At 39.0% G+C, this 24,397-nt stretch overlaps 1 protein-coding gene across 2 annotated transcripts in view; it reads right to left on the reverse strand.

Moving 5' to 3' along the window:
• FGL1 (fibrinogen like 1) overlaps window positions 1-19,088 on the reverse strand; it is a 33,541-nt gene extending 14,453 nt beyond the window's left edge. Inside the window, exons 1-3 of one of the 2 annotated variants that reach the window (XM_007174009.3) lie at window positions 19,005-19,088; window positions 7,458-7,537; window positions 5,135-5,315 (exon numbers count right to left, since the gene is read on the reverse strand). In XM_007174009.3, coding sequence (XP_007174071.2) covers window positions 5,135-5,315; window positions 7,458-7,520 — 244 coding nt within the window. In that variant the 5' untranslated portion in view covers window positions 7,521-7,537; window positions 19,005-19,088. Of the gene's footprint in view, window positions 1-5,134; window positions 5,368-7,457; window positions 7,538-19,004 lie in introns of those variants that run through there. The other variant, XM_007174010.3, reaches the window with a different exon arrangement.
• Window positions 19,089-24,397: the final 5,309 nt, after the last annotated feature.

The following is a 24,397-nucleotide window of genomic DNA, read 5'->3' on the forward strand; positions in this document are numbered from 1 at the left end:
AACAGATCATGTCAAAATGCCGTGTACTTCTGATCCCATAGCTGTGCAGCCTCCACAAAGCCAGCACACGCGTAACACCAGTGCTCTCTCTGCCAGGCAATCCTCTCCAACACCAAAGATACTTCTAACTCCTTATCATTCTACTTTGAGCCCCTGTGGTCTAGAGGCAGCGTCAGCCCTGGAATCAAAGACTCTCCTTCACGCTTACAGCCTCTTCTCTCTCCTATTCTTTTACCACTCCCACTCCTCTCTTTTCCCTAGCTTTGATTATGCACTTGGGGGTTTTGATGGCTGCTTTCTCGGACCTCCCTGCCCCAGCCCTGACCCCTCTTCTGACCTGGGGGGGCTACAGGAGAGGGAACAACAGGGGCTGAGGGTGACAGCAGCAAATTCAAGGTCATGCTGGAAGTTACGTCAAATTTAAATGGCAAAGACTTTATATCCATTCTCCCCAAGGAAATTGGGGTAGGCAAGAAATAGATACGGTAGATATAGAGAAATCTTTTCATTTTTGTCAGGATCCCTTGTAGTTTTGTATCTAGTTTATTGTGTAACAATTTATCTTTGAAACATAAAAAAAATAATGATAGCTATATTTATGAGTACTTACTGTGTGCCAGGCACAGTTCTCATTATTTTACATGTATTTATTCATTTAATTCTCAAAATTCTCTAAATTAGATACCATGATTATCCCCATTTTACAACTGAGAAAACTGAGGCCTAGAGAAGTTAAACAAATTGCCTGAAGACCATTGTTAGTAGTGCTACAATCCATTCTCCAAACAATAGGCAAGACTTAACCTTGCTTTAAAATAGACTGTCATATGTGTTTGGGTGACTAAGGGCAGGGACGTCCACAGAGGGCAGACCCAGGCCATTATGATGGAGCCCGGAGTCGGTGTGTAATCTACTTTGTTTCTATAACAGCCTCTGCTGTTCCTCTAGGAAAATTCACTGGCAACAGCGATCTTTCCGGTGTTTCTTCTGTAGAGTCGGTTATGTCAGAACATGCCAGTTTCATGGGCTGCCTGTCTGGTTTGACACTTAGCGGGGGAAGCACACATGTTATTCCCACTTCGCCGCTGGCTAGGTGCCCGTGGTTCCAGATTGAACTGGGCTTCTTAGAAGAATTAAGCCAATGCTTGCTAGCCCCGGCATAATACGGCCACTAGCTGACCACAGACTTGGGCAGTGGATGGGGCCAGTTGGCTGCTACTTCTGGTGGATGCAGCTCTTGACCAGGCGCTATAATGGAATGATTTTAGGTCTCAGGCGGATCTGTTGTGTTAGACTTGAAAGAGGTCCAGTACCCATGTCTTTTCAATGTTTAGAATTAGTAAATGTAATGTCTCTTTAAATCTATGAGCATATCTCAGAATGGCAACCTCATTTCTCCCCACCCCGTGCTTGGTAGAAGGAGATGAGAAACTCTGAGGACGGCAGGTCTGATTTACTACTTTGTGGCGGGGAGCAGATGCCCAAGCCATGCACACCCCAGGCGCTGTCCAGGAAGGCACCCTCCACCGCCCCACTGGCTGCAGTGTCCTTCCAGCATCCTCTGTTGATCCTCAAGCGCCCCTGTGGGAGGACCACGCTGGATTACGTCTTTCATTGAGCAACATCTCCTGGAAAGTACATTATCCTGATGATGGTAGACACTCTTTTGAAGACGGCACATTTTATTCCTTGAAAGGGCTTCCTCATTTGTACCAGTCACTGACAACCTGTTCATCAAAAAGATCATCTCCCGTCAGGCGTTTAAAGACACATGATCTTGACTGACACGGAACATGTCTCCTGGATTTAGGAAGCGATGTTAAAATCTGCCTGTCCACTCCCTCCTTGATCAAATGGAATGGATAGCCTAGGAAGCTACCTCACAATAACCCCTGCCAACTCATCTACTTGTCTCACCACTGAGGAATTTACCCCAAACATGCTTCACTCCTCCACCAGGAACACTCCATTCCAGAGCAATCATGGCTCTCAGCCCCTTACATCTCTGACCTCACCGACATTCCACTGGTCAGTCAGGTTCTGAACAAACTACAGATGTCTCAGCTAAGATATCCTCCAGTGAATCAATGACAGAGTGGTCACCGGTTGGCCCAGAGCCCTGACGAGCCCTGATGAAAGGACACCTCTAGTAACTTTTCTTTATAAAAGTACTACCTTCCCGAGCCAGAAGCTGATATCTAAGGCAATGTAAGGTATATTAGCTTGCTAGGGCTGCCAGAACAAAATACCACAAATTGGGGAGCTTAAATAATAGAAATTTATTTTCTCACAGTTATGGGGCTCGGAAGTCCAAGATCAAGGCGTCAGCAGGTTTGGTTTTCTCTGAACCCTCTGTTCTTGGCTGACTTCTTGCTGTGTCCTCACATGGTCTTCCCTCTGTGCACACACATCCCTGGTGTCTCCCTGTGTGTCCAAACTTCCTCTTCTTATAAGGATACCAGTCAGATTGAATCAAGGCCCATCCTTAATGGCCTCCTTTTAACTTAAGCACCTCTTTAAGGGCCCTACCGCCAAGTGCAGTAGCATTCGTAGGTACTGAGTGTTAGGGCTTCAACATACGTATTTTGGGGGAACATGATTCAGCCCATAAGACAGAGTAATCAATCAAATGGCCTTTTGACTATTCTGATTACCCACTTCTCTGTGAATCAATCCTGTCATCCACAATGACTGACCAAATTAACCCAGTGAGATCTTACCCTCTAATCTGTGTCTTATTGACATTTTCTGCACTCTCAGGATAGGTACCTGAAGCCTCCTTGTTGGATACCTAAACATATTACAACCAGGTCTCAAACACCCAATAAAAAGAGTACCAAACTGGGAACTTCCCTGGCGGTCCAGTGGTTAAGACTATGGGCTTCCACTGCAGGGGGCACAGGTTCAATCCCTGGTTGGGGAACTGAGATCCCTGGTCTGGGAACTGAGATCCCACATGCCATGCAGTGTGGCAGAAAAAAAAAAAAGAGTACCAAACTGGTACAGGACCCCACCTCCTACCTGAGAAGAAATAAAGCCTCTGCTTTGTGACCTCAGGGAACCTTGGACTTTTTCAGCCTGTGGGAAGAAATTTGGTAAGAAGCCTGATCTGGTTTTGGTCTTGAGCAATCTCATCCACACCCAACAGGGAAAGCACTCCTTTTCAACCCTGTAGGGATTATAATTTAATTGGCCTGGATTGGAGCTCTGGCACTGTTTATAGTTTCCCATGGGTCACTTGCATTTCTGCACATTTTGCACACAGAGCTTATGTTCTGGACTGTTTTTTTCAAGGCTGTTTCTATAGTGAACAGCTTTGGGCAGACAGAGATAGTGGCTGGCCCAGAGCAGATGGTGGGTTTGTTTGCTTCCTCTGGGGTGCGAAGGCTGGGCAGACTTGCTTGTAACCTATTATAAAAGACTGAGGTTTCCTAAGCTCAGGTTTCCTCAGCTGTGACCTAGCCCACTGCCTGCACACCTTCCACTTGGATTATTCCACACTGCTCCCTTGGTATTTGCAGGCTGGACACACTGGTGCAAACATGAAGCTCAGGTCTCTGACCCTGGAGTCTCTTAGTCTTCTGCCAGCGTCCCTGAAACTGTGACAGGCCATCAGCATTTTAAAAGGTCACCAGGTGATTCTCATGAGAATCACTGTCTTCAAGAAATCACTACCTATTCTGCTTCCTGTTTGATTGCTTTCCTGAGTCTTCTTTCACTGTCTTGCTTAATCTTCCCAGTAATTCTCCACTTAGGTTCCAGTTCCTGGTTCTCTGCCCCTGTGATGGCTTCAGACCGTCCCTTGTTTCTGAAGCCTGTTTTTACCCAAGCGGTCCTTGGTTCCTCTTTGTTCCATGCTTCAGAGCCACACGCCATTCTCGTTCTGTATCCAGTCCCACTCTGCAGGGCAGTGGCTCTGGTCCCCTAAAGTGGGGAAGGCAGTTGGACTCCAAGGATCAAGGGCAAAAGATCAAGTTGCTGAACAACAGACTCAGGAACTCAGGGCAAAGAGTCTGAGCAAAGAGAGATTAGGATCTCAGTAAAGAGAGAAAAAGGGAGCATTTTATTGAAGCATACTTTCTAAGATTCTCACAGCTCATATCTGACACTGATGAGTATATTTAGAAGCACAAAATAAAGATGTTTTTATTCTCCTCAGCTTGGCATCTCATTAGCCTCTACAGGTTCTCAATTATAGTCAGATATATTTCCCAATTTATAATTGCTTATCTTGCTATTCCTATTTCTATATACTACCGTGCTTTCATTCATAAATATGAGGCTCTACCACGTTCCAAGGACTCTGATGGGAAATAAGGAGGAAAGAGTGCATTAAACATCATCCCAGACCTTATAAAGTATCCAGTTAATTGACAAAGATAGGCTCATAAACAGAGAAATTATAATGTATCATGGCAGTACAGTAGACATATAAGAACAAAGCATTCCAGATGTCATTCTCATTTGTGACAACTATTATCTGTTTATTTTAAAGTTGCCTGGAGGAAATCAGGTGAATAGTTTTCTGTAGGGAATAAGGGTATGTGTAGTGATAAGTGCAATATGTTAGCAGTTTAAGATCATTTAGTTTCTGCGGGGAAACCTGGCCTAATCAAAGGGAAAATGACCAAACTGTAAAATTTACACATAAAACATAAATAATAGGAAAATTATTTATTTTCCTAAATAATTCTGATTCTTTTTCCTGCCCTGCCCTTTTATTCTATTACCTTACTTACTATCCTAAGGCATATCAGGGTTTCAGAAGGGAAAACTGTATAAATGAAATGAAGCAAGATACACTACACAAATAAAAAACTGTAAAATTTCACAAATATAATCTGCCATTTGCACACTGATATTTAAACAATCTATTGTCATGATCTCTTATTAAACTATTGAAATCCTCAGATAACTGGCATATGCTATTCAATGTCCCTTGCAGAGATAATAGAGAGAAAGGGGTAAAATATAGTAGAAGACGTTTAAATTTGGTATAATGCTTCATATTGCTTGTGACTGGAATAGGAAAAGCTCTTTAGCAAAACCTGAAGTGATCAAGTTACTAGCACCACCGTTGCACACGGGTGTATGATGTAAGTTACTGAAACATGTAAGAAACATAGATTCTGACCTGCGTATTGCCTCTTGCCTCCAAGGTCAATGACGCTATTCTCCTCTCCTTTATCAAGGAACTGGACTTCCTTCTCGTGCAAAAGCTGCGCAATCTTGACCCGCTGCTGCTTGACCCGGGTCTCAAGCAGGTGCACCTGGGCTCTGAGCCGCGCCTGCTCCTGAAGGCAGTTCTCGAGAGCCTGCAGAGTTACGCGCATCTCGTTCTTAAGGGGAATAAACGCTCCGAACAAGCTGGATAAATTAATGATTCAAATTTGTCCCCAACTCCCATCCCAGAATAATATTCTAACCAGAAAGTGGTTTGCAAGTTCTAACACTGTTTGCTATTTGGAGAATAAGAAATTATGGCTTACGGTAAAGTGCTTGAACTAAAAAATGATATAATCTGAATGACTACACCAAGAGCTGTAGAGTGGTTGTCTCGTTTGATCCTCGTAACGATTCCACGAGGTAGGAAGGGACTCATCCTTGAGGAAACTTGCAATTTCTCAAGGAAACAGGAAATTCTCAGCGGGCAAGAGGAGTCAGGATTCACATCCAGTTCAAGGATCCTACTCTCAAACTCTACATATCACCGCCTGAGTGCTTTCTTAACAGGAAAGTGCTTTACAGCATCATTACATGTGACTAGTGTGTCAGTCTCTAAAATAAGGCTTTTGAATGACTTTTTGTATTAATATGTTTTAAAAATATACTGAATGCTCATAACCTGATGACACATGGTCACCTTTCTAAGGGATGCTACTTTAGACCCTGAGATCCCTGAGTATCTTACCCATTTACCTGTTTCTGGAAATTCTACTGGAGTCGCTTTACCTTTTGGCTTACTTATTGTTTTTCCCTTAATTACTTCAAAACAGGATGGAGAAGCCTGAGTCTTTCAGTTAAATTATTTACTTTCTCTAAAAAGTCAAATAACCCAAGAATATTGCATGTGAAAGAGTTTATCAGCTTCCTTCTACAGTGGCATCTGACTGAGCAGATTTCTCCAGAGATACAGCAAATGTGGTGAGTTGGGAAGGGGAGTTGCAGAGGTGTGCCTCCTGGGAAAAGCTACTGAGAACAAGAAGCTGCAGTAAAGACCCTTAAGTACTCAACGCGGGGAGAGTTACTAGCGGAGAGTGAAGAGAAAGGACCAAAGACAAATTTTTGCCCTTTTTCCTGTTTTTACTTTGACAACTCTATTTGCAGCTCATGTCATGATCTCCTGTGATAAGCATAGGAGAAATTATGAATTTTAACGTGTGCCTTACACTACTTTTATATACATTATTTCCTAAAATAGGCATTTGAATACAGTCAGACATATTTCCCAATTTATAATTGCATAACTTCCTGTTTCTATCTTTATGTGCTACCTTGTATTCATTCCATAAATATGAGGGCATACTGTGTTCTGGGCACTTTGCTAGGCTGTCTGAACAGCATGCTCAGATAGTCTGTCTGGGGCAAAAGAAAGATGTAAATACATCGTCTTCCTATGAAGGACTATAACGTAAACATAGAAATTCGGCCTCTAAACTGAAGGTCATATAGCAAGAGAATGGAGAAATGATAGTAGAGGACTCCTTCCTCCCATCTCCAGGCCCAAGTCACTGAATCTCTCCCAGCTGTTTCTCTAGGACTATTTCTTATTTTCAGACTCTCTCTTCAACTCTCTTTGATTTATCCTCTCTGAATGAGTTATTTGCTTAGCCCCCTGAGTTATACCTGTCTAAAAAATGAACAGCAAAGACATTTTATGGCCTCTGGAATCCTGTGTTGCTTTCTAATAGTGGGAAATTGGTTGTGATATTGTTAAATACAGAGGACTATACAATTTAAAAATAAAGGATTACAGGGCAAGGATGTTCAATTTTTATGTGACTACATATACAGTGTTAGTAAGCTTATTTAAAACTTAGGGGTTTTCTTTCTCCCAGAACTTTGAGTAAATGATTGTTTTTCCCTTTTTACTCATGAATGGAGAGAGGCACGAGTTCATTGCAATTACTTTCAAATAATCTGTTTAGTTTACACTGACAATGTCCGATACTGGAAAGCTCAAGGTCAATTTCAAAGGACAGTTTTAAATTCTTAATATTATGTAACCACCCAAATAACCCCAGTAAATGAAAAAGATTTTACTTAGTGTGAATACTGATTTTTACTTTAAAAAAAATTTTAAGCACTTAATAAGTGCCTATTATGTGGCAGGTGCTTTTTCATTTCCCCCCTAGTTAAGTTTTTTCAGTGACAAGTTACTATAGACTTTCTGCAACATAAAAGAAAATTCAGATCTCAGTGGGTATTTAAAACAATAGTTTTTGTAATGAGCTTACCCAGCTTTCCCTGCCCATTACCAGAACAGTGGTGAGAAGGACGAAACTGATCATCTTCGCCATTTTCCCCACTGAAAGAACTGCAAGAACAAAAAGAATTTCATAAACTTAATTTATTGTGAATTTTTCATGAGACCAATGCTGGCTTGACTCAGGGTGATCCAGGAGGTCAGACACAGTTCCAGGCCGTGTCTAATCTGAGAGTCGCCATGGAAATTCTCCTCGACTTTCCCAGGCTTCCCCCCACAGAAGGATGCTCACTGTTACATTGTATAGAATTGAACCAGTTCCACAGCAAAAACAGAGGAACTCTGGCTCTTGGGAGTATGGAAGAGGCACAGGCTCTTTAAGAACAAAGACGTGGTTTCATATTTTGGCTCATTCAGTTCCTAGTTGTGTGACCTTAGGCAACTTACTATAAAATGCTCCTGATCTGTAAAACAGACATCATAATTCTCACCTTATAGGATCTTGGTCATTTTGTTGTAATATTTTCAAACACCCTAGCATATGATAAGTGCTAAATGAATAGTCACTCATTTTGTATATGAAACGCTTTTTATTTTGACAAAAAGGAAGAAAGTAAGAGTTACAACAAATAGAAGGTGATATGCATTATTTTTCTCAGTGTTTTAATGTATAGGCAGCTACCAAGATAATATAAAACTTTAAGCTCTCTTTAAAGTTGTAGAGGAAAATTAACTTTACCACTTCTTGAGATTATTTTAAAAATCAGTCTTGAAGTCATGAGTCTTGATGAAAAATTTTGTTCATCCTCAAAATAACTTCTGTATGCTGCCAGTGGTGAATTTTCATAAATTTTAGAAGCTAAGGAGCTTAGAAGGGCAGAAATACCTGCATAATCTTCAGACAAATTTATACCTATTTCTTTTTGCTAAAAAAAAAGAACCAGAATCAACTGAATTATTTATTTGTCAGCCTATTTTTATTCTTATAAAATCTATGACCGCTAGGTCCTTTTCATGTATCTCTTTCTCAATTTTTACGTAATTTAAAAAGTGGTTCCTGGGCTTCCCCCTGGTGGCGCAGTGGTTGAGAGTCTGCCTGCCAATGCAGGGGACACGGGTTCGAGCCCTGGTCTGGGAAGATCCCACATGCTGCGGAGCAACTAGACCCGTGAGCCACAATTACTGAGCATGCGCGTCTGGAGCCTGTGCTCCGCAACAAGAGAGGCCGCGATAGTGAGAGGCCCGCGCACCGCGATGAAGAGTGGCCCCCGCTCGCCGCAACTGGAGAAAGCCCTCGCACAGAAACGAAGACCCAACACAGCCAAAAATAAATATAAATAAATAAATTAATTAAAGAAACGTTAAAAAAAAAAAAAGTGGTTCCTAAACTTTGCTGTCCGTTGGGATCACTTCGGGAGCTTTAAAAATATTTCCACGTCCAGAAATTCAATCAAATGTCTAAAGGTGGCAGTCAGGGCTTAGAATTTTTAAAAGACTCCCAGCTGATTCCAATGTACAGCAAAGTGTGAAAAGCAAGGATTTAGGGACTTAATAGACAATTTTTTTTTCAGTCTATGCTAACAAAATAGGTAGTTCTCAGTCCTTCTGGGGCCAAAAAAAAAAAAAGTTACAGAATGAGAGGGGCACTACTTAAATTCAGGGACAAATAGCATGCATGGGTGTCTTGGGAAGCACTGCAAGATATAATGTGAATTTCTTAAATATGTGAAATTTGTGCATTACAGAGAGTAATAAAGAGTCTCCTAGATAAAACCATATAATTTTACTTCACACAGTTTTACTTCTGGCTGATGTATTTTTTTATTACATACCTAGCACTGTCCTAGGCTATGCATTTTATAAGCATTTTATTTAATCCTCAAATAACTCTATAAGGCAACTACTATTATCCTCATCATACAAATGGATAGATCAGAGAGCTTAAGTCACTGAAGATCGAGCAATTGGGCTGAGGGCTTTCCACCTTGAAGGCCCGTGACCCCCAACCTGTATTCTGCATGGCCTTCCTTTCTATATACATATACACCTGTTATATATATATATATATATGGGGACACAGGCTGCACAGAGGTATAGAGGCCCTGCTACTTGGCTTTCTCCAGTGAACACCACTCTCACTCCTAAACATGGCTGTGACTTATTTGTTCCTAAGTCATGTGCTTCTGCAAAGGAACATTAGGTCAACCTGGCAGGAGAGGACAGGTCTCCTGCCAGGTTGACAGGAGAGGAGACAGCTGCACTAAACAGAAGCAGTCCTAGAGAATCGTGGCATCAGCAAGCATTTATTGATTAATGGCTGTCTGCTCAGCAGTGTGCCACATGCTTTGGGAAAATAAAACATAGCTGCCACATCAAGGCAATGTTTTGGGGAAGAAATGAAAATAAATATTAAAAGGGAAATTAAAGACAACATAAATTTAATTACATGTATTATATTTCAATTTAATATACATTAAACCATATGTAATTAAATATAAAAACTAAATTTTTCCAGGTGACCTCTCAAGACAAAATTAATTACTTCCTCCACTGTGATCTCATACTATGTTTACAGACCAATATAGCATTCGTTCACTCAGTAAACACTGTTTGCTATGCTCCAGGCACTGTGCCAGGTGATGGAATTATCATTTGATTTGTTTTTACATGTCTCTCTCCAACTGCTTCCTTTTGTCCATGCTATTTTGTTTAGAATAAGATTTTTGAAGGCAAAGGACACACCTTGCTACAACTGTTGTATCCCTAGCATCTAACTTATTATGGCAACCCTAATAAAAGTTTAGTTATTGCCTCTGAAGAAAAATTTCCCCGAGAGGGAATATCTTTCTCAGAGGGAAAAATATGAGTTCCTTGCCATAAAGCTAGTCTGTTTGCAGTGACATACTTCCTCTCCTATGCTTATCCTTGTCAAGGGGAAAACGATGGGCTGAGTATATTTTTGAAAATAAGTGTTAAGAAGGAGTTAGGGACTTTGGGTTGCATTGAACACATACATTTTTTTCTTTCTCACAAAACCCCACTAGAAAGGAGTAAAGAAAAATGGAAAAGACATGGATTGACAAGGTGGAAGAGAAAGGGAGAGGAGAAAACACCTGGCATGCAATGTCAACCAGATGACAAAAAGCACATGGGGGAATTGGCAGAGCTGCTAAAACTGAATAGCAAGCAGCAGCAGCAGGGAGTACCACCAGAAACAAGCTAGGTTGCATTGCAGTATCCCAGATGGTGCTGGGTTGGAGGTGACCACTAGCTTGGAAGGCAGGGTGGAGGTGATGGGCTGATAGCTTCTCACCTAAACCCTGAACAGCCAGGTGAATAATGTTTTTCCCACCCCATCAGAAAATGAAAGGCTTCTTCTTTTTTTTAAAAAATATTTTTAAAAAATTAATTAATTTATTTATTTTTGGCTGCATTGGGTCTTCGTTGCTGCACGTGGGCTTTCTCTAGTTGCGGGGAGCGGGGGCTACTCTTTGTTGAGGTGCACAGGCTTCTCACTCCAGTGGCTTCTCTTGTTGAGGAGCACGGGCTCTAGGCGCGCGGGCTTCAGTAGCTGTGGAGCATGGGCTCAGCAGTTGTGGCTCGCGGGCTCTAGAGCGCAGGCTCAGTAGTTGTGGTGCACAGGCTTACTTGCTCCGTGGCATGTGGAATCTTCCCGGACCAGGGCTCGAACCCATGCCCCCTGCATTGGCAGGTGGATTCTTAACCACTGTGCCACCAGGGAAGCCCCGAAAGGCTTATTTCTATTAAGGTCGAACCAAAGAGACTCCAGGTAGCATGACCACAGGTACAATGGAGGTCAAAAGAGAGACACTGTTCTATAAGTTTGAGCCCTCCCCAGGTTACTTCCATCCTGGCAGCCAGATAGCCACGCAGCCAGCTCTAAACTCCTCCCATTACTTTCCAGGCCAGAGATTGTGGGATTCCTCTCTGGAGGAATGAATAGCCTCACAGAAAAGATCTCAGAAGTTGACATTGGGAGATTCCCCAACAAAAGAGCTATGTTCTTACCTGATCATTCTCCAAAGAAGCCCACCAGTTGGCAAGCTTCTTTTATGCACACAGGAAAGGTATAGGCACAATATTTTGCTTATTTCTTTTCTATCTGAAGGGAGGCTTATTTTAAATTACATTCTGTGTCCATATTTACTTAACAGTCTAAAGAGAAACACGTAAAGACCAAACTTTCTATATGACAACACTGGGCAGAAATCCATATAATAGCAATTAATTTACCATGAAAGTATATAATTTACTTGTTATCATTTAACCCTTTTATCCAACATTGTAGCATATATCCAGAGAAAACCATAATTCAAAAAGACACATGCACCCCAATGTTCATTGCAGCACTATTTATAATAGCCAGGTCATGGAAGCAACCTAAATGCCCATTGACAGACAAATGGATAAAGAAGATGTGGTACGTATATATAATGGAATATTACTCAGCCATAAAAAGGAAAGAAATTGGGTCATTTGTAGAGACGTGGATGGACCCAGAGACTGTCATACAGAGTGAAGTAAGTCAGAAAGAGAAAAACAAATATCGTATATTAACGCATGTATGTGAAATCTGGAAAAATGGTACACATGAACTGGTTTGCAGGGCAGAAATAAAGACACAGATGTAGAGAACAAACGTATGGACAAAAAGGGTGGGAAACTGGGGCGGGGGGGCAGGGGTGGTGGTGATGGTGGGATGAATTGGGAGATTGGGATTGACATATATACACTAATATGTATACGATAGATAAAAAAATAAAATTAAAAATATCCAACATTGTAAACAAAATAACCAAAATACACAGAAGGAAGTGAAGTGCTGAGTAGATTACACAGCTAAATGGACAAAGAAATTAGATAAAACACAAGAAGACATACAATTGTTCATTACAGAAAAGTTCCAAAGCGCATTTATAGACCCATTTTTTTTTCAGTAAGTCATCCTTTTATACATGCATATGATAAAGTTTGTAGCAACAGTTTAGGAAAACGGATATTTTACTCTATTATCCTAGTAGCTAGTTTTCTTTAAATTCAAGCATGTATTGTGTACCTGCTTTATGCCAGGTGCTATGTATACTAGATGCTTATACATATAGCTTATTTTAAATATATTTAATTATATTAAAAATATTAGCTTATATTAACATGTAGAGAAAATTAAGTTAATTATGACATTTAAAATGTTTTCCAGTGTAAAATAGAGACCCCCCACCCCCGCTCTGTGGGCTTTTAGAGGGGATAGAAGTGATGTGACAAGAAAAATGCAAGCAAACAGAAGTATAAACAAATTGAGAAGGCAGATGGATAGGCTTGCTATCAGTATCTTCTAATTGATAAAATAATCTTGGAATTCTATTAAAAACTCATCTAGGTATCTTCTTTTTGTATGAAAGATAAAGTCAGAGCCCATTTGCAATGCAGTAGTCTCCTAAACTTTGCATTTGCTGATGCTGAGGTCATACCTACAAAATTAGCAAAATTTCAGGTTGAAATGAAAACCCTAATCCAAGACATCTGATGTTATAATCAAACACATTTTCATCCTGATCCTGGGGGTAGTTTCATGTTTCTTTTGTCTGGGAGTTCTTGGAAAGATCTGCCATTATCATCGGTCCGTCTGTCAAGACTCTATTTGTAAAGAAAGAGCTTGCAGAAGAATACATTCTCACTACAATTATGACAATTTAGGTATATATGGAATGAAGACATTTCCACCTTTCCTGTTAGGCATAGCAGTCAAACACTGCTATAGTAAGACTTATTTTCTTTAGATTTAGCTATACCAGTTGTCTAATCTTGTTCATTTAGACATAATTATATGCAATTAAGGCCTAATAAAATACAACAAATCTCTGAAAAATGTGCCTCCTTTCCTCCATCAGAATGAAAGATAGAAAAAAATATGAGGAAAAACAAAAGAGAAAGAATCCAATTACTTTCAATGTCTGTATTCCATAAATCCCATTACAAAAAATATGTATATGTTGTCAACGTATCTACTGTTGTCTGTACTAAATGTCAATGATTTTGAGTAGTATTTCACTGTAAACTTATCACTGATCTTTTTCCTAAGAAGAGCTGAGATGGTGACTAGTGCTCTCTAAAGATCATAAAGAACAAAAAGCTATTTGTCTTGTTTATGAATTATATGCAGTACTTTTCTACTTGAATCATAAATATCTTCAGTGTTTTCTGCTACATTGATCAGCTTCTGAATTATCTATCCTTTTTCAAAATAGAAAATGCAAGTACCCTTTGACTTTAATACTATCGCTAATTCTCTGTTAACATGTTTTTCAATACTATGTAAAATTGTGATTTAAAAAGGCTAATTTTAAAAAGAAAAATGAACAAACCTCCATACTGTGAAAACGCAGATATAACAGAAAGCAGGGACTTGAACAGATAGTTGTACACCAATGTTTACAGTAGCATTATTTGCAATAGCCACAAGGTAGAAACAACCCAAATGTGTATCGACAGATGACCAGATGAACAGAAGGACATATATATGCACAATGAAATATTAACTTGAAACTAACACAATATTGTAAATCAACTACACTTCAAAAAAACAGAAAAAAAACCCAACAACAAAAAAAGTGTTAGCTTCCAGAGACGGGGGATGGAGTAGAAGGAATGAGCCCAGGGACAGCCGATTTTCATCATAAGCCTCTCTGTATTATTTGACGTTCTTTAACTATGTACACTTTGATACACATTTTTAAACATCAAATTTTAAAACTCCATGATTTAATTTACATATGTAGAGGATTTTCAGACATGAAAATCCCTGAAATAATTTTAAGTGTTTTTAACTGTCATTATCTAAAATTATTTTAAAATAACAACATAGGGGCTTCCCTGGTGGTGCAGTGGTTAAGAATCCGCCTGCCAATGCAGGGGACACGGGTTCAAGCCCTGGTCCAGGAAGATCCCACATGCCGCGGAGCAACTAAGCCCGTGCGCCACAACTACTGAGCCTGTGCTCTAGAGCCCGTGAGCCACAACTACTGAGCCCACGTGCCACAACTACTGAAGCCCACGCGCCCAGAGCCTGTGCTCCGCAACAAGAGAAGCCACCGCAATGAGAAGCCTGCGCACCGCAACAAAGAGTAGCCCCCACTCACCACAACTAGAGAAAGCCTGTGTGCAGCAACGAAGACCCAATGCAGCCAAAAATAAAAAAAATAAATTAAATAAATAAATTAAAAAAAAATAACAACATATTACCACAAACTGAGTGGCTTAAAATAACAGAAGTTTATTGTCTCACATTGTGGAGGATAGAAATATGAAGTCAAGTCAGCATGCCTATGCACCCTTCAAGAAGCTCTAAGGAAGAATCAATCCTTCCCTGCCTCTTCTAGCTTCTGGTGGTTGCCAGCAATCTTTGGCGTTCCTTGGCCTGTGTCAACATAACTCTACTCTCTGCCTCCATCTTCACATGACTGTCTTCCCTTTGTATGTCTCTGTGTCCAAATTTCTCTCTTAATACAAGGACCCCAGTCATTGGATTAAGGTTCCAATATGACGTATTGTAATTTGATTACATCTCCAAAGACCCTATTTCCAAATAAGGTTACACTCACAAGTAACGGGATTTAGAATTGAACATATCACTTTGGAAGACACAATTTAACCCAGTACAGGTACTCAACAAAATATTTGTTGAATGGATGAGAAGAAAAATTGTGAACCTAAGTTTCAATCTTAGAACTTCCCAGTATCTGTTATTGCAATTTTATACTTGTTTACTAGAGACCGAATTCAGTTGGTCTGCTGAATTTATTAGATGTCCCTGTCAGATTCCCTCCATCATCTCCCCACTCCCAGTAACAACTAGAAACACTTAACAAACTATGCCTTTCATAAAGTTTTTATTGATTTGCAAATATGACATTGCAGTGTGTGATAGCTTAAAAAGAGTTACTTTTAAAAGAGATATTTGGATTTACAAAATCCCCAAAGGAAAAAAAAATTAACTGAAAACTTAATACCTAAAATATTTAAAATTTGGCTCTTAATGGGCTAAAGCTATTATCATACCTATCTCATAATAAATTATTAGTTTGACTCATTTTTCAGTTGGTAATAAATATATTTCTTGAGCAAAATTACAACAGGTATGCTCCTATTTAAAAGAAAATCTCATTTGTATCCTTAAGGTCATTTATTATTTAATTTTAAAATTTACCATGAAGTTCAAGTAGCAAAAAGTAAAACAAAACAAAACAAAAAAACCCTCCACATAACGGAGGTTTCTTAACATGTAATCAACTACACAGTCATAAACATATAAAGTTTTTTAATGTTACAGAAAATAAGAAGCAAGATAATTGTTTTATTATAAGCAAGCAAAAGAAAATAAAGATGGAAAATAGATGTTTTTTTAAAACACATAAAAGAGATTTTTGAAGTAGAAAGTATTATCCCATGAGGTTAGAACACACAATCAAAATATAATTAAAGGAAGTGAGATCATCCAGTTGAACACTGCCAACATTTGAGGAAGCAAGGCTCAGAGAGGGCATATCATCTGCCTAAAGAAATAAAATAGACCCTCCTAGAGTAACAAAAATAAAAACAAAATTAAACAAATGGGACCTAATTAAACTTAAAAGCTTTTGCTTTTAAGCAAAGGAAACCATAAACAAGATGAAAAGACAACCCTCAGAATGGGAGAAAATATTTGCAAACGAAGCAACTGACACTTATTTGTGGAATCTAAAAAAAAATGATAAAATGAACTTATTTACAAAACAGAAACAGACCCACAGACATAGAAAACAAACTTATGGTTACCAAAGGGGAGAGGGGTGGGGACAAATTAGGAGCTTGGGGTTAATATATACACACTATTATATATAAAATAGATAAACAAAAAGGACCTACTGTATAGGTAGGTCCTTGCTTTATATATATATCTCTCTATATATAACTGAATCACTTTGCTATACACTAGCAACTAACACAACATTGCAAATTATACTTCAATAAAAAATTATGTTCTTATATCTATATCTGAATCTGGCTCTTGCATGAGCGAAAGAGTGTATTAAAAGTGCTCTGGGGCTTCCCTGGTGGCGCAGTGGTTGAGAATCTGCCTGCTAATGCAGGAGACACGGGTTCGAGCCCTGGTCTGGGAAGATCCCACATGCCACGGAGCAGCTGGGCCCGTGAGCCACAGCTGCTGAGCCTGCGCGTCTGGAGCCTGTGCCCCGCAACGGGAGGGGCCGCGATAGTGAAAGGCCCGCGCACCGCGATGAAGAGTGGCCCCCACTTGCCGCAACTAGAGAAAGCCCTCGCACGAACCGAAGACCCAGCACAGCCAAAAATAAATAAATAAATAAATAAATAAATAAATAAATAAATAAATTTAAAAAAAAAAAAAAAAAAAGTGCTCTGGGAGAGCTTCCCTGGTGGAACAGTGGTTAAGAATCTTCCTGTCAATGCAGGGGACACGGGTTCAAGCCCTGGTCTGGGAAGATCCCACATGCCGCGGAGCAACTAAGCCCGTGCGCCACAAATACTGAGCCTGCTCTCTAGAGCCTGTGAGCCACAACTACTGAGCCCACGTGCCACAACTACTGAAGCCCGCATGCCTAGAGCCCGTGTGCCGCAACAAGAAAAGCCATCCAATGAGAAGTCCGTGCATCACAATGAAGAGTAGCCTCTGCTCCCCGCAACTAGAGAAAGCCCGCACAGCAATGAAGACCCAAGGCAGCCAAAAAACAAAACAAAAAACAAAAAAAGTGCTCTGGGAGATGCTGGGAAATTATATTATATACAGATTGCAATGCATTATATTTGGTAGAAGATAAAGGGGCAGGAACTTGCCTGGTGGTGCAATGGTTAAGAATCCGCCTGCCAATGCAGGGAACATGGGTTTGAGCCCTGGTCCCAGAAGATCCCACATGCCGTGGAGCAACCAAGCCCGTGTGCCACAACTACTGAGCCTGTGCTCTAGAGCCCGCGAGCCACGACTACTGAGCCCACGTGCCACAACTACTGAAGGCCGTGTGCCTAGAGCCCATGCTCTGCAACGAGAGAAGCCACCGCAATGAGAAGCCTGTACACCACAACGAAGAATAGCCTCCATTCACCACAACTAGAGAAAAGCCCGCGCGCAGCAACGAAGACCCAATGCAGCCAAAAATAAATAAATAGATAAATAAATATATTAAAAAAGAAAGAAAGAAAATAAAGGGACAGTGAAAAGCTTTGGCAGGTTTCTCTTGCCATTGAATTTCCAATTCATTGCCATTAAAATAATCAAATCTGATCTTTCCCAGAGAAAGGAGGCAGCCTCTAGTCTGGCAGATCCTTAAACAATAAGGCATTTCAAAATATTATTATATATATTTAAAAGTCATTATATTAACTTGATCATCTTTAGAATAATTTCTGAGAATATCTTAAGTCTTTTAAAATTCCCCAGTGCCTCCATTAGTAATTCCAGCCATCTTCTATAATATTGAAGAAATGTTTAGGTATAAGAAACTTGCTTGGAAATTCTGATCTCCATCATTCATCATAGTAAACCATCATTATTCTGCAAACCTGGATTGTGGTGAAGTTATATCAGATTACTTCACTCCTTACTATACAACTAGTTGTATTTATTTTACAATGTTTTTGCTTTGGGCTATCTCAAAATTTTAATTATTATAAAATTAAAATAGTTTTCAAATGGCTATTCTTTGATGTACTGTATCATTTGATATAAATTGTTCTAAGTGTAAGTCCATCTTTTTCCCAATAAAATCTTTGAGTTTAATTGATTATAGTAAATTAAATATAAACACAAAAATTTTAAGTTTGGGACTAAAAAGTTCTATAGATGACATGTAACTTTTAAAAACACAATTACCAAACACAAGTACATTACTAGCATGTAATGGTAATTCAAAAATGGTATGTTTTAAGTGAGCTATTATGAAAGGATACAGATAAAAGAAATTAAAAAGAAGAAAAAGTTACTGAAGGAAGCATATTTAATAAGTTAGCATTCACAAATGGTAATGTGTAAGACATATTAATGTGTCTCTTATTAATGGAAGACAGTTAAAATTACCCATAAACACAGACTTAGAGACTCCTTTTGGGTTATTTTCTTCTAATTTTTTCCCTTTTTCTGGTAATGGAATACAACAGTATCTTTGTTACTTATCTCAAGAATTTACACTCAATGAAAGCTTTAAAAAGCCAAGTAAGTTTGATTCCCAAAAGAAAGAAATAAAGAAGAACATTTCTGAAGTTTTTACTTCTGAAGAGGAAATTATAACATCATCCATTTTATTTTCCATTTTGTATATTAAAACTGCAAATCTTTTTATTTACATCAAATTCTCATCCAATTCATTCAAAATGTACCAGGAATGGAAAGGAGATGTAATTCTAAATCTCTTTTCCAAGTGGCAGAAGCGGCCGTCTCTCTAATCAACCTAACCTTTCTCAAGAGCCAACAGTTGTTTCTCGAGTTATGCTTAATATCATACCTAGGAAAGCATTACCACAATTATGTCAAAAGTGCAGAGAGGTTAAATACCTTGCCTAAAGTCACAAAGGAGTCAGAGACACAGCTTAGGCGAGGTCCAGCCACTCTGTCTCCCAGGCTCCTCTAACTGCATTCAGACTTTGTAATTGCTTCCCTGTTATTTGATTAGAAATAGGGACAGTGTTGATTCTGGCTTTAGTCCAGAAACAAATAGATGAGGAAATCAGTTTAACTGGAAGGAAAACTAAAAGAGGGAATTCAAGGACAAATCCCAGTACTCTGATATTTTTCTTTTTTTCTCCTATTTGCATGAATTTTTACTAAAAATCCAATAATATATCTTTATAAAAACATATCTCTGATTTTTTTAACCTCTTACTATTGTGCTCATCCAGAGAATTTTTGTATTTTGATTAACTTCAGTAATGTTCACTTGAAGATTAAGTAAAACCAAAGTTTGGTTGAAGCTTTACTTTCTGGTACTAACGATAATAAAATTTTACCTATAAAGATACGGATTAAAATTTCATTTCAACTACAATATGGAGAGAAGTCAAAGTTTTCTTAGTTATAAAAATGTGGCAAGTTAATAATTGTCAAGATGAAACAGTCAGTTTCTTTGATCTTTAAGAAAAGCAAAAATATTCCCTGAGGTGCAAAATTGTGAAATTTATCTGTAAGCATCAATTATCCTCTGATCGAGCTGTTCCTTTTGTTTTAAACTGTAGAGGATTTTCTAATGTGTAAGACGTTAGCTCCATTAATCATATTGCACAATAGTTTCAGACTGGAAACCCAGGTTCATCGTTTCTTTTTTCATTCTGATGTAACTCACGCTGTTGTTTGCTGTTTGTTCTGTGATCCCTATTTATTAACTCAGATTCCAGTAAAAAGTTGTTTTTCTCTCTGTTCTTTGTTGTTTTCTGGACTAAAGTATTGCTGGTGTTTGGACTTCCCATTAAGCATTTTCTCATCATTCACTCAGAAATTTTCAAGTTTATTAAGGAAAAGGTAATCCTGATGATTTACTGGAAAGAAAAAGTCAACTAGGTTGGAGTGATTTACACACATGGGATAAGTAGAAATTACACATTTACAATAACGATTCAAGCTGCCGCTGTTAAATTTCAAAAGCAAAGGTATGGGATTATTTGGCTGATTTGATAATTACCTCTGGTAAAATGCAGTATTTTGAAATACAGACCTATTTTTTTCCTCCTTGTATCCTTTTTGCCTCCTTCCCATTCAAGCATTTAGTAAACCCTGAGCTCACGTCCTCAGGGACCTATAACTGTATGTCCCAGTAACAGCAGCTATCACACGTGGCACCCTTATGTACCAGACGTGGTAAATATACTAACTCATTCAGCGCCAACAGCCCCATCAACGGGTATTGTTACTATCCCCATTTCACAAATGAGGAAACCAAGGCACAGAGGTTTAAGTAACTTGCCCAAGGTCAAGTTACAATTAGCAAGAGGTAGAGCTAGGATTCAAAGGCAGTCTGGCTCAGAATCTGTGCTCTTTACCATTAAAGATGATCAATGCTATCTGTCAAGGATTCGAGCAGCACCATGGCCTCAGGAGAAACCTGGGAAAAGCTAATCAGACGATAAGGACAGAATCTAGGGTCAATGTTCTGTGAAGGCGTGCCAGAACCTGAACTTCTTGGGAGGAATGTTAGTACTGTAGTCCATGGATGCATTGTCAGAGCATCAGGAAAGGTCAGATTTGTGACCTTGCACAATTGTACCAAAGCTATGAAATGAGAATGAGACCTCAGCTCACTGGCTGACAGAAGCATGAGAAAACAACGAGACAAGACGAGCAGGTGGGATCCAGTGTTTGAGGAGATGGACCAGAAACAGAACGGTTGGGATGCATACTGTAAGGCATGCCTGCTTTTTTTCTTTCTTTCTTAAAAATTGAAGTATAGTTGCTGTACAATATTATATGTTATAGGTGTACAATATAGTGATTCACAACTTTTAAAGGTCATACACCAGTTACAATTATAAAATATGGGCCATAGTCCCCATGTTGTACAGTATATCCTTATAGCTTATTTTATACCTAATAGTTTGTACCTCTTACTCCCCTACCCAATATTGCCCCACCCTCTTCCCTCTCCTCACTGGTAACCACTAGTTTGTTCTCTACATCTGTGAGTCTGCTTCTTTTTTGTTATATCACTAGTTTGTTGTATTTTTTAGATTCTACGTATAAGTGATATCAGACAGTATTTGTCTTTCTCTGTCTGATTTATTACACTTAGCATACAGGGCTCAGCTTCTCAAAGGGGCTTCACTGAGCAGCACAGTGAGCTCATTAGGCTTACATCTTAACTTAGCTTGTCTAGAAGTTGGATTTTACACATTTACCCTAAGTGATTATTTTCTGGAGAACGGACTCATACTTAACAGTTTCTCCAGGGATATATAAAACAGAAAAGTGAACTTATTAATTTAGGAAAAGAGAATTGCTTGGTAAGATAACCCGTTTAGGAATTTGCATAGAGGACTTCCTCATGGTGGACAAAATTGCCCCAGAGCAAATCAAGCAAAAGGAATTTTGATGAACAAAGAACATGAATAAAGAGCATTGGACTTAGAGGCTTTTTTTTTTTTTTTCAAAGTAAAGTAATTAGATAAACTTTTCTTCTCTGACCCGAGAATATTTCCATTGGATAACAGGTACAGTTGCACCAAGATCAGGTCACTCTGGCTCCCAGACAAGATTAGATGAGCACTGACAAATTTTTTCCTTCTCCTTTTGGAAGACCATATTCAGAGAAGCTTCTCAACTAATACATCAGTTATAACACAGTTGTCATCCAAACCCTCTGGACTCTGTATTGTGTCTGCCCCTTACCTGATACCTGACCCAGTCCCAGGAGGAAGGTTGAATTCCAGGTCTCCCCAACTCCAGTCCGCTCCTGCATGCAGCAGTGAACATGTCTGTTCTCAGCCCCATCACGAACTAGACAACTGATCGTATATCCTTTAGTGTATTCTACCAGCAAACATTTCTGATGGTTATATTTTCCAACCTTGACTCCCAGTGAAGGGGGAGACACCTTTTATGGGACTTATAAAATCCTGTGCTCTGAATACAGTGATCACATTTTAAACTTAAAAATGTGACTTTTATCAAAATATTTAGGATGGAACATATTTTAAATATCAAGGAAAGAGGTTAACAAGACTAGTCTTCATTTCAGGCAACTAACAGAGCTTCCTCAGGTGGAGGTTATGAAACTCCTAAATATATAAACTTCCTAAAATGTTGGTTTAGATATCATCTCATATGGAGTCCTGAAAGGATATAAAACATTCTCATGTAGCACAAGTCTGAGAAATTACTATGGAAAAGCATTTTAAAATTAGTAAAACTAAACCAATTTCACTGGTGAGTCACCCTACCTATTCCTATTGTCTATGTAACCAGTAAAAGTTTAAATTAATAGATGCTCAATAAACGGGTCCTGAATTAATTAATCCATGTCATGTCAATATGAATGGTATGGTCAAGGGAATAAAAGCGTTTTACTGAAGACTGAGAGAACTGCATTAATTTCCAAGCTCTGTCATGGCTCATTCTATGCTCCTGAGCAAGTCATTGCTCCTCTCTGAACCTGTCTTCTCATCTGTGAAAAAAGCTATTGGATCTAATGGTCCCTACGATCCACTCCCACTTTTAAATTCTTTTTTGCTTATTTATTATTATCTACAAGAAACCTTCGTAGAACATATTATGAAAGAGGATTAAAGTTTTATATCAAAGTTAGGAAAGTTCATGGATAACTAGGCAATGCTGGTAAGTATGTGTAACGGATGAGTAAACTAGGTTGGAACTGAGACTTGGGTAGAGAGTCCTGTGGAATTAGGGATCCCCTTCATAGTTCCTCTGGGGCTCAAAACAGATAATCACAAAGCTGCTGTAATTATCCAGTTGGAAAACCTATATTATTACCTAAAAAATCTAGTTGCTTTGCTCTGTTCCTGGCCAACTCCTAGAGTTCTGGGACCATGGTGGTCTTGAAATGCTGCTGTTACTACCAGGCAGATTTCAAAATGTAACTGGTGGTTGTAGGAAAAGGCCACTTTCTTCTTCCTTAACCTAATCTAGACTTGGACACAAGCCCCTTCCCTGAAACCCCAACAAAAGCATTTGATAGGCTGTGATGTTTGCAAAACTTCTGAAACATTGGGGATAATGGAAAGAAATTACAATGCAGAGAAGGAAAATGTAAACAGGAATATTAGCTATGACTATTCTCTTCTCCATAGAGGTCTCCCATGGGCCATCTCTCCCCTTATTAATGGACCCAAACTACTGACATGTTGAAGGAATTACATAACCTCCCATGCAGAGAATGTCCTTGGTCATATCCTACCCTTAATTCCTCTCTTGCTTTATAAGAAGGGAAAAATTTTCTATATCCCCAGCCAATAAAGTACTAACCACTACTGATTCTTTACCTACAATTAAGACAACAATTTATAGATTATGCAGAAAAATTTTGCTTTTTTTCCCACAAACTTTCCATTTCAGAATATAATCTGTGTTATATTTTGCATAATAAAAGCTCATTAAAGTATCACCCACAGAGAAAAAGAAAAGTTTTCTCCAAAGATAAATAATGGTTCTGCTCCTAGCTAAACAAAAAAATTGTCACCAAAATCTTCTTGTTAAATATGGTGGATTGACCACATATTTTAATATGTGCTTCCTCCTCAAATCCCTTTAAAATGACAACAAAGAAATAAAAAGGCATAAACCTACAATGTCAAAGCAAACAGGAATGATATGTGAAGAGATAAGAGAGTACAACAACTTATTGGAAGAGATTTTAGAGGAACCACAAAATTCAAGAGTGACTGTCAAGGCTGAAAATAAGGAGATTGGTAAAATAATATAAAAAGTGTAGTTGGACCCTATAGCCTCTTCCCCAGCCCATGTAACTCCTACCCTCTTTATTCATACACTACCTACCACTTGCCCATTTTTTATTCCTAAAAGAATTTGGTCTGGAACTTATTTTCATTTGGGGATAGTAGGAATGTTGAAAGGTAGGAGCCATAACAGAGAAGTTAAAATAAAGCATGTATAGAAAAAGTACAACCAGGCACCTCTTTCAAACAAGATTGCTCAGGCAGGCTTGTATTCCCTGGCAGGAGACAGGGTTCTTCTCGGGAGAAATGGAATGGCCCCACAGGAAAAAAAATTAAGGATACTAAAATATAATGCTCCCTCCACAGACATGCCAGCTCACCACTTAACCATATATTGAATCTCTCCAGTCCACAAACTCTACCCATGAACATTAAGCTAGCTTTCCGTTAGCTTTGTTGGTGCCTCACATAGAGATAACCAAGGATCACCAGACATTTGAAGAATGTCTCCAATATGAAAAACAGAGATAAAAACAAGGGAAGAAAAAA

Source organism: Balaenoptera acutorostrata, chromosome 21 (genome assembly GCF_949987535.1).
Source record: "Balaenoptera acutorostrata chromosome 21, mBalAcu1.1, whole genome shotgun sequence".
Lineage (NCBI taxonomy): Eukaryota > Metazoa > Chordata > Mammalia > Artiodactyla > Balaenopteridae > Balaenoptera > Balaenoptera acutorostrata.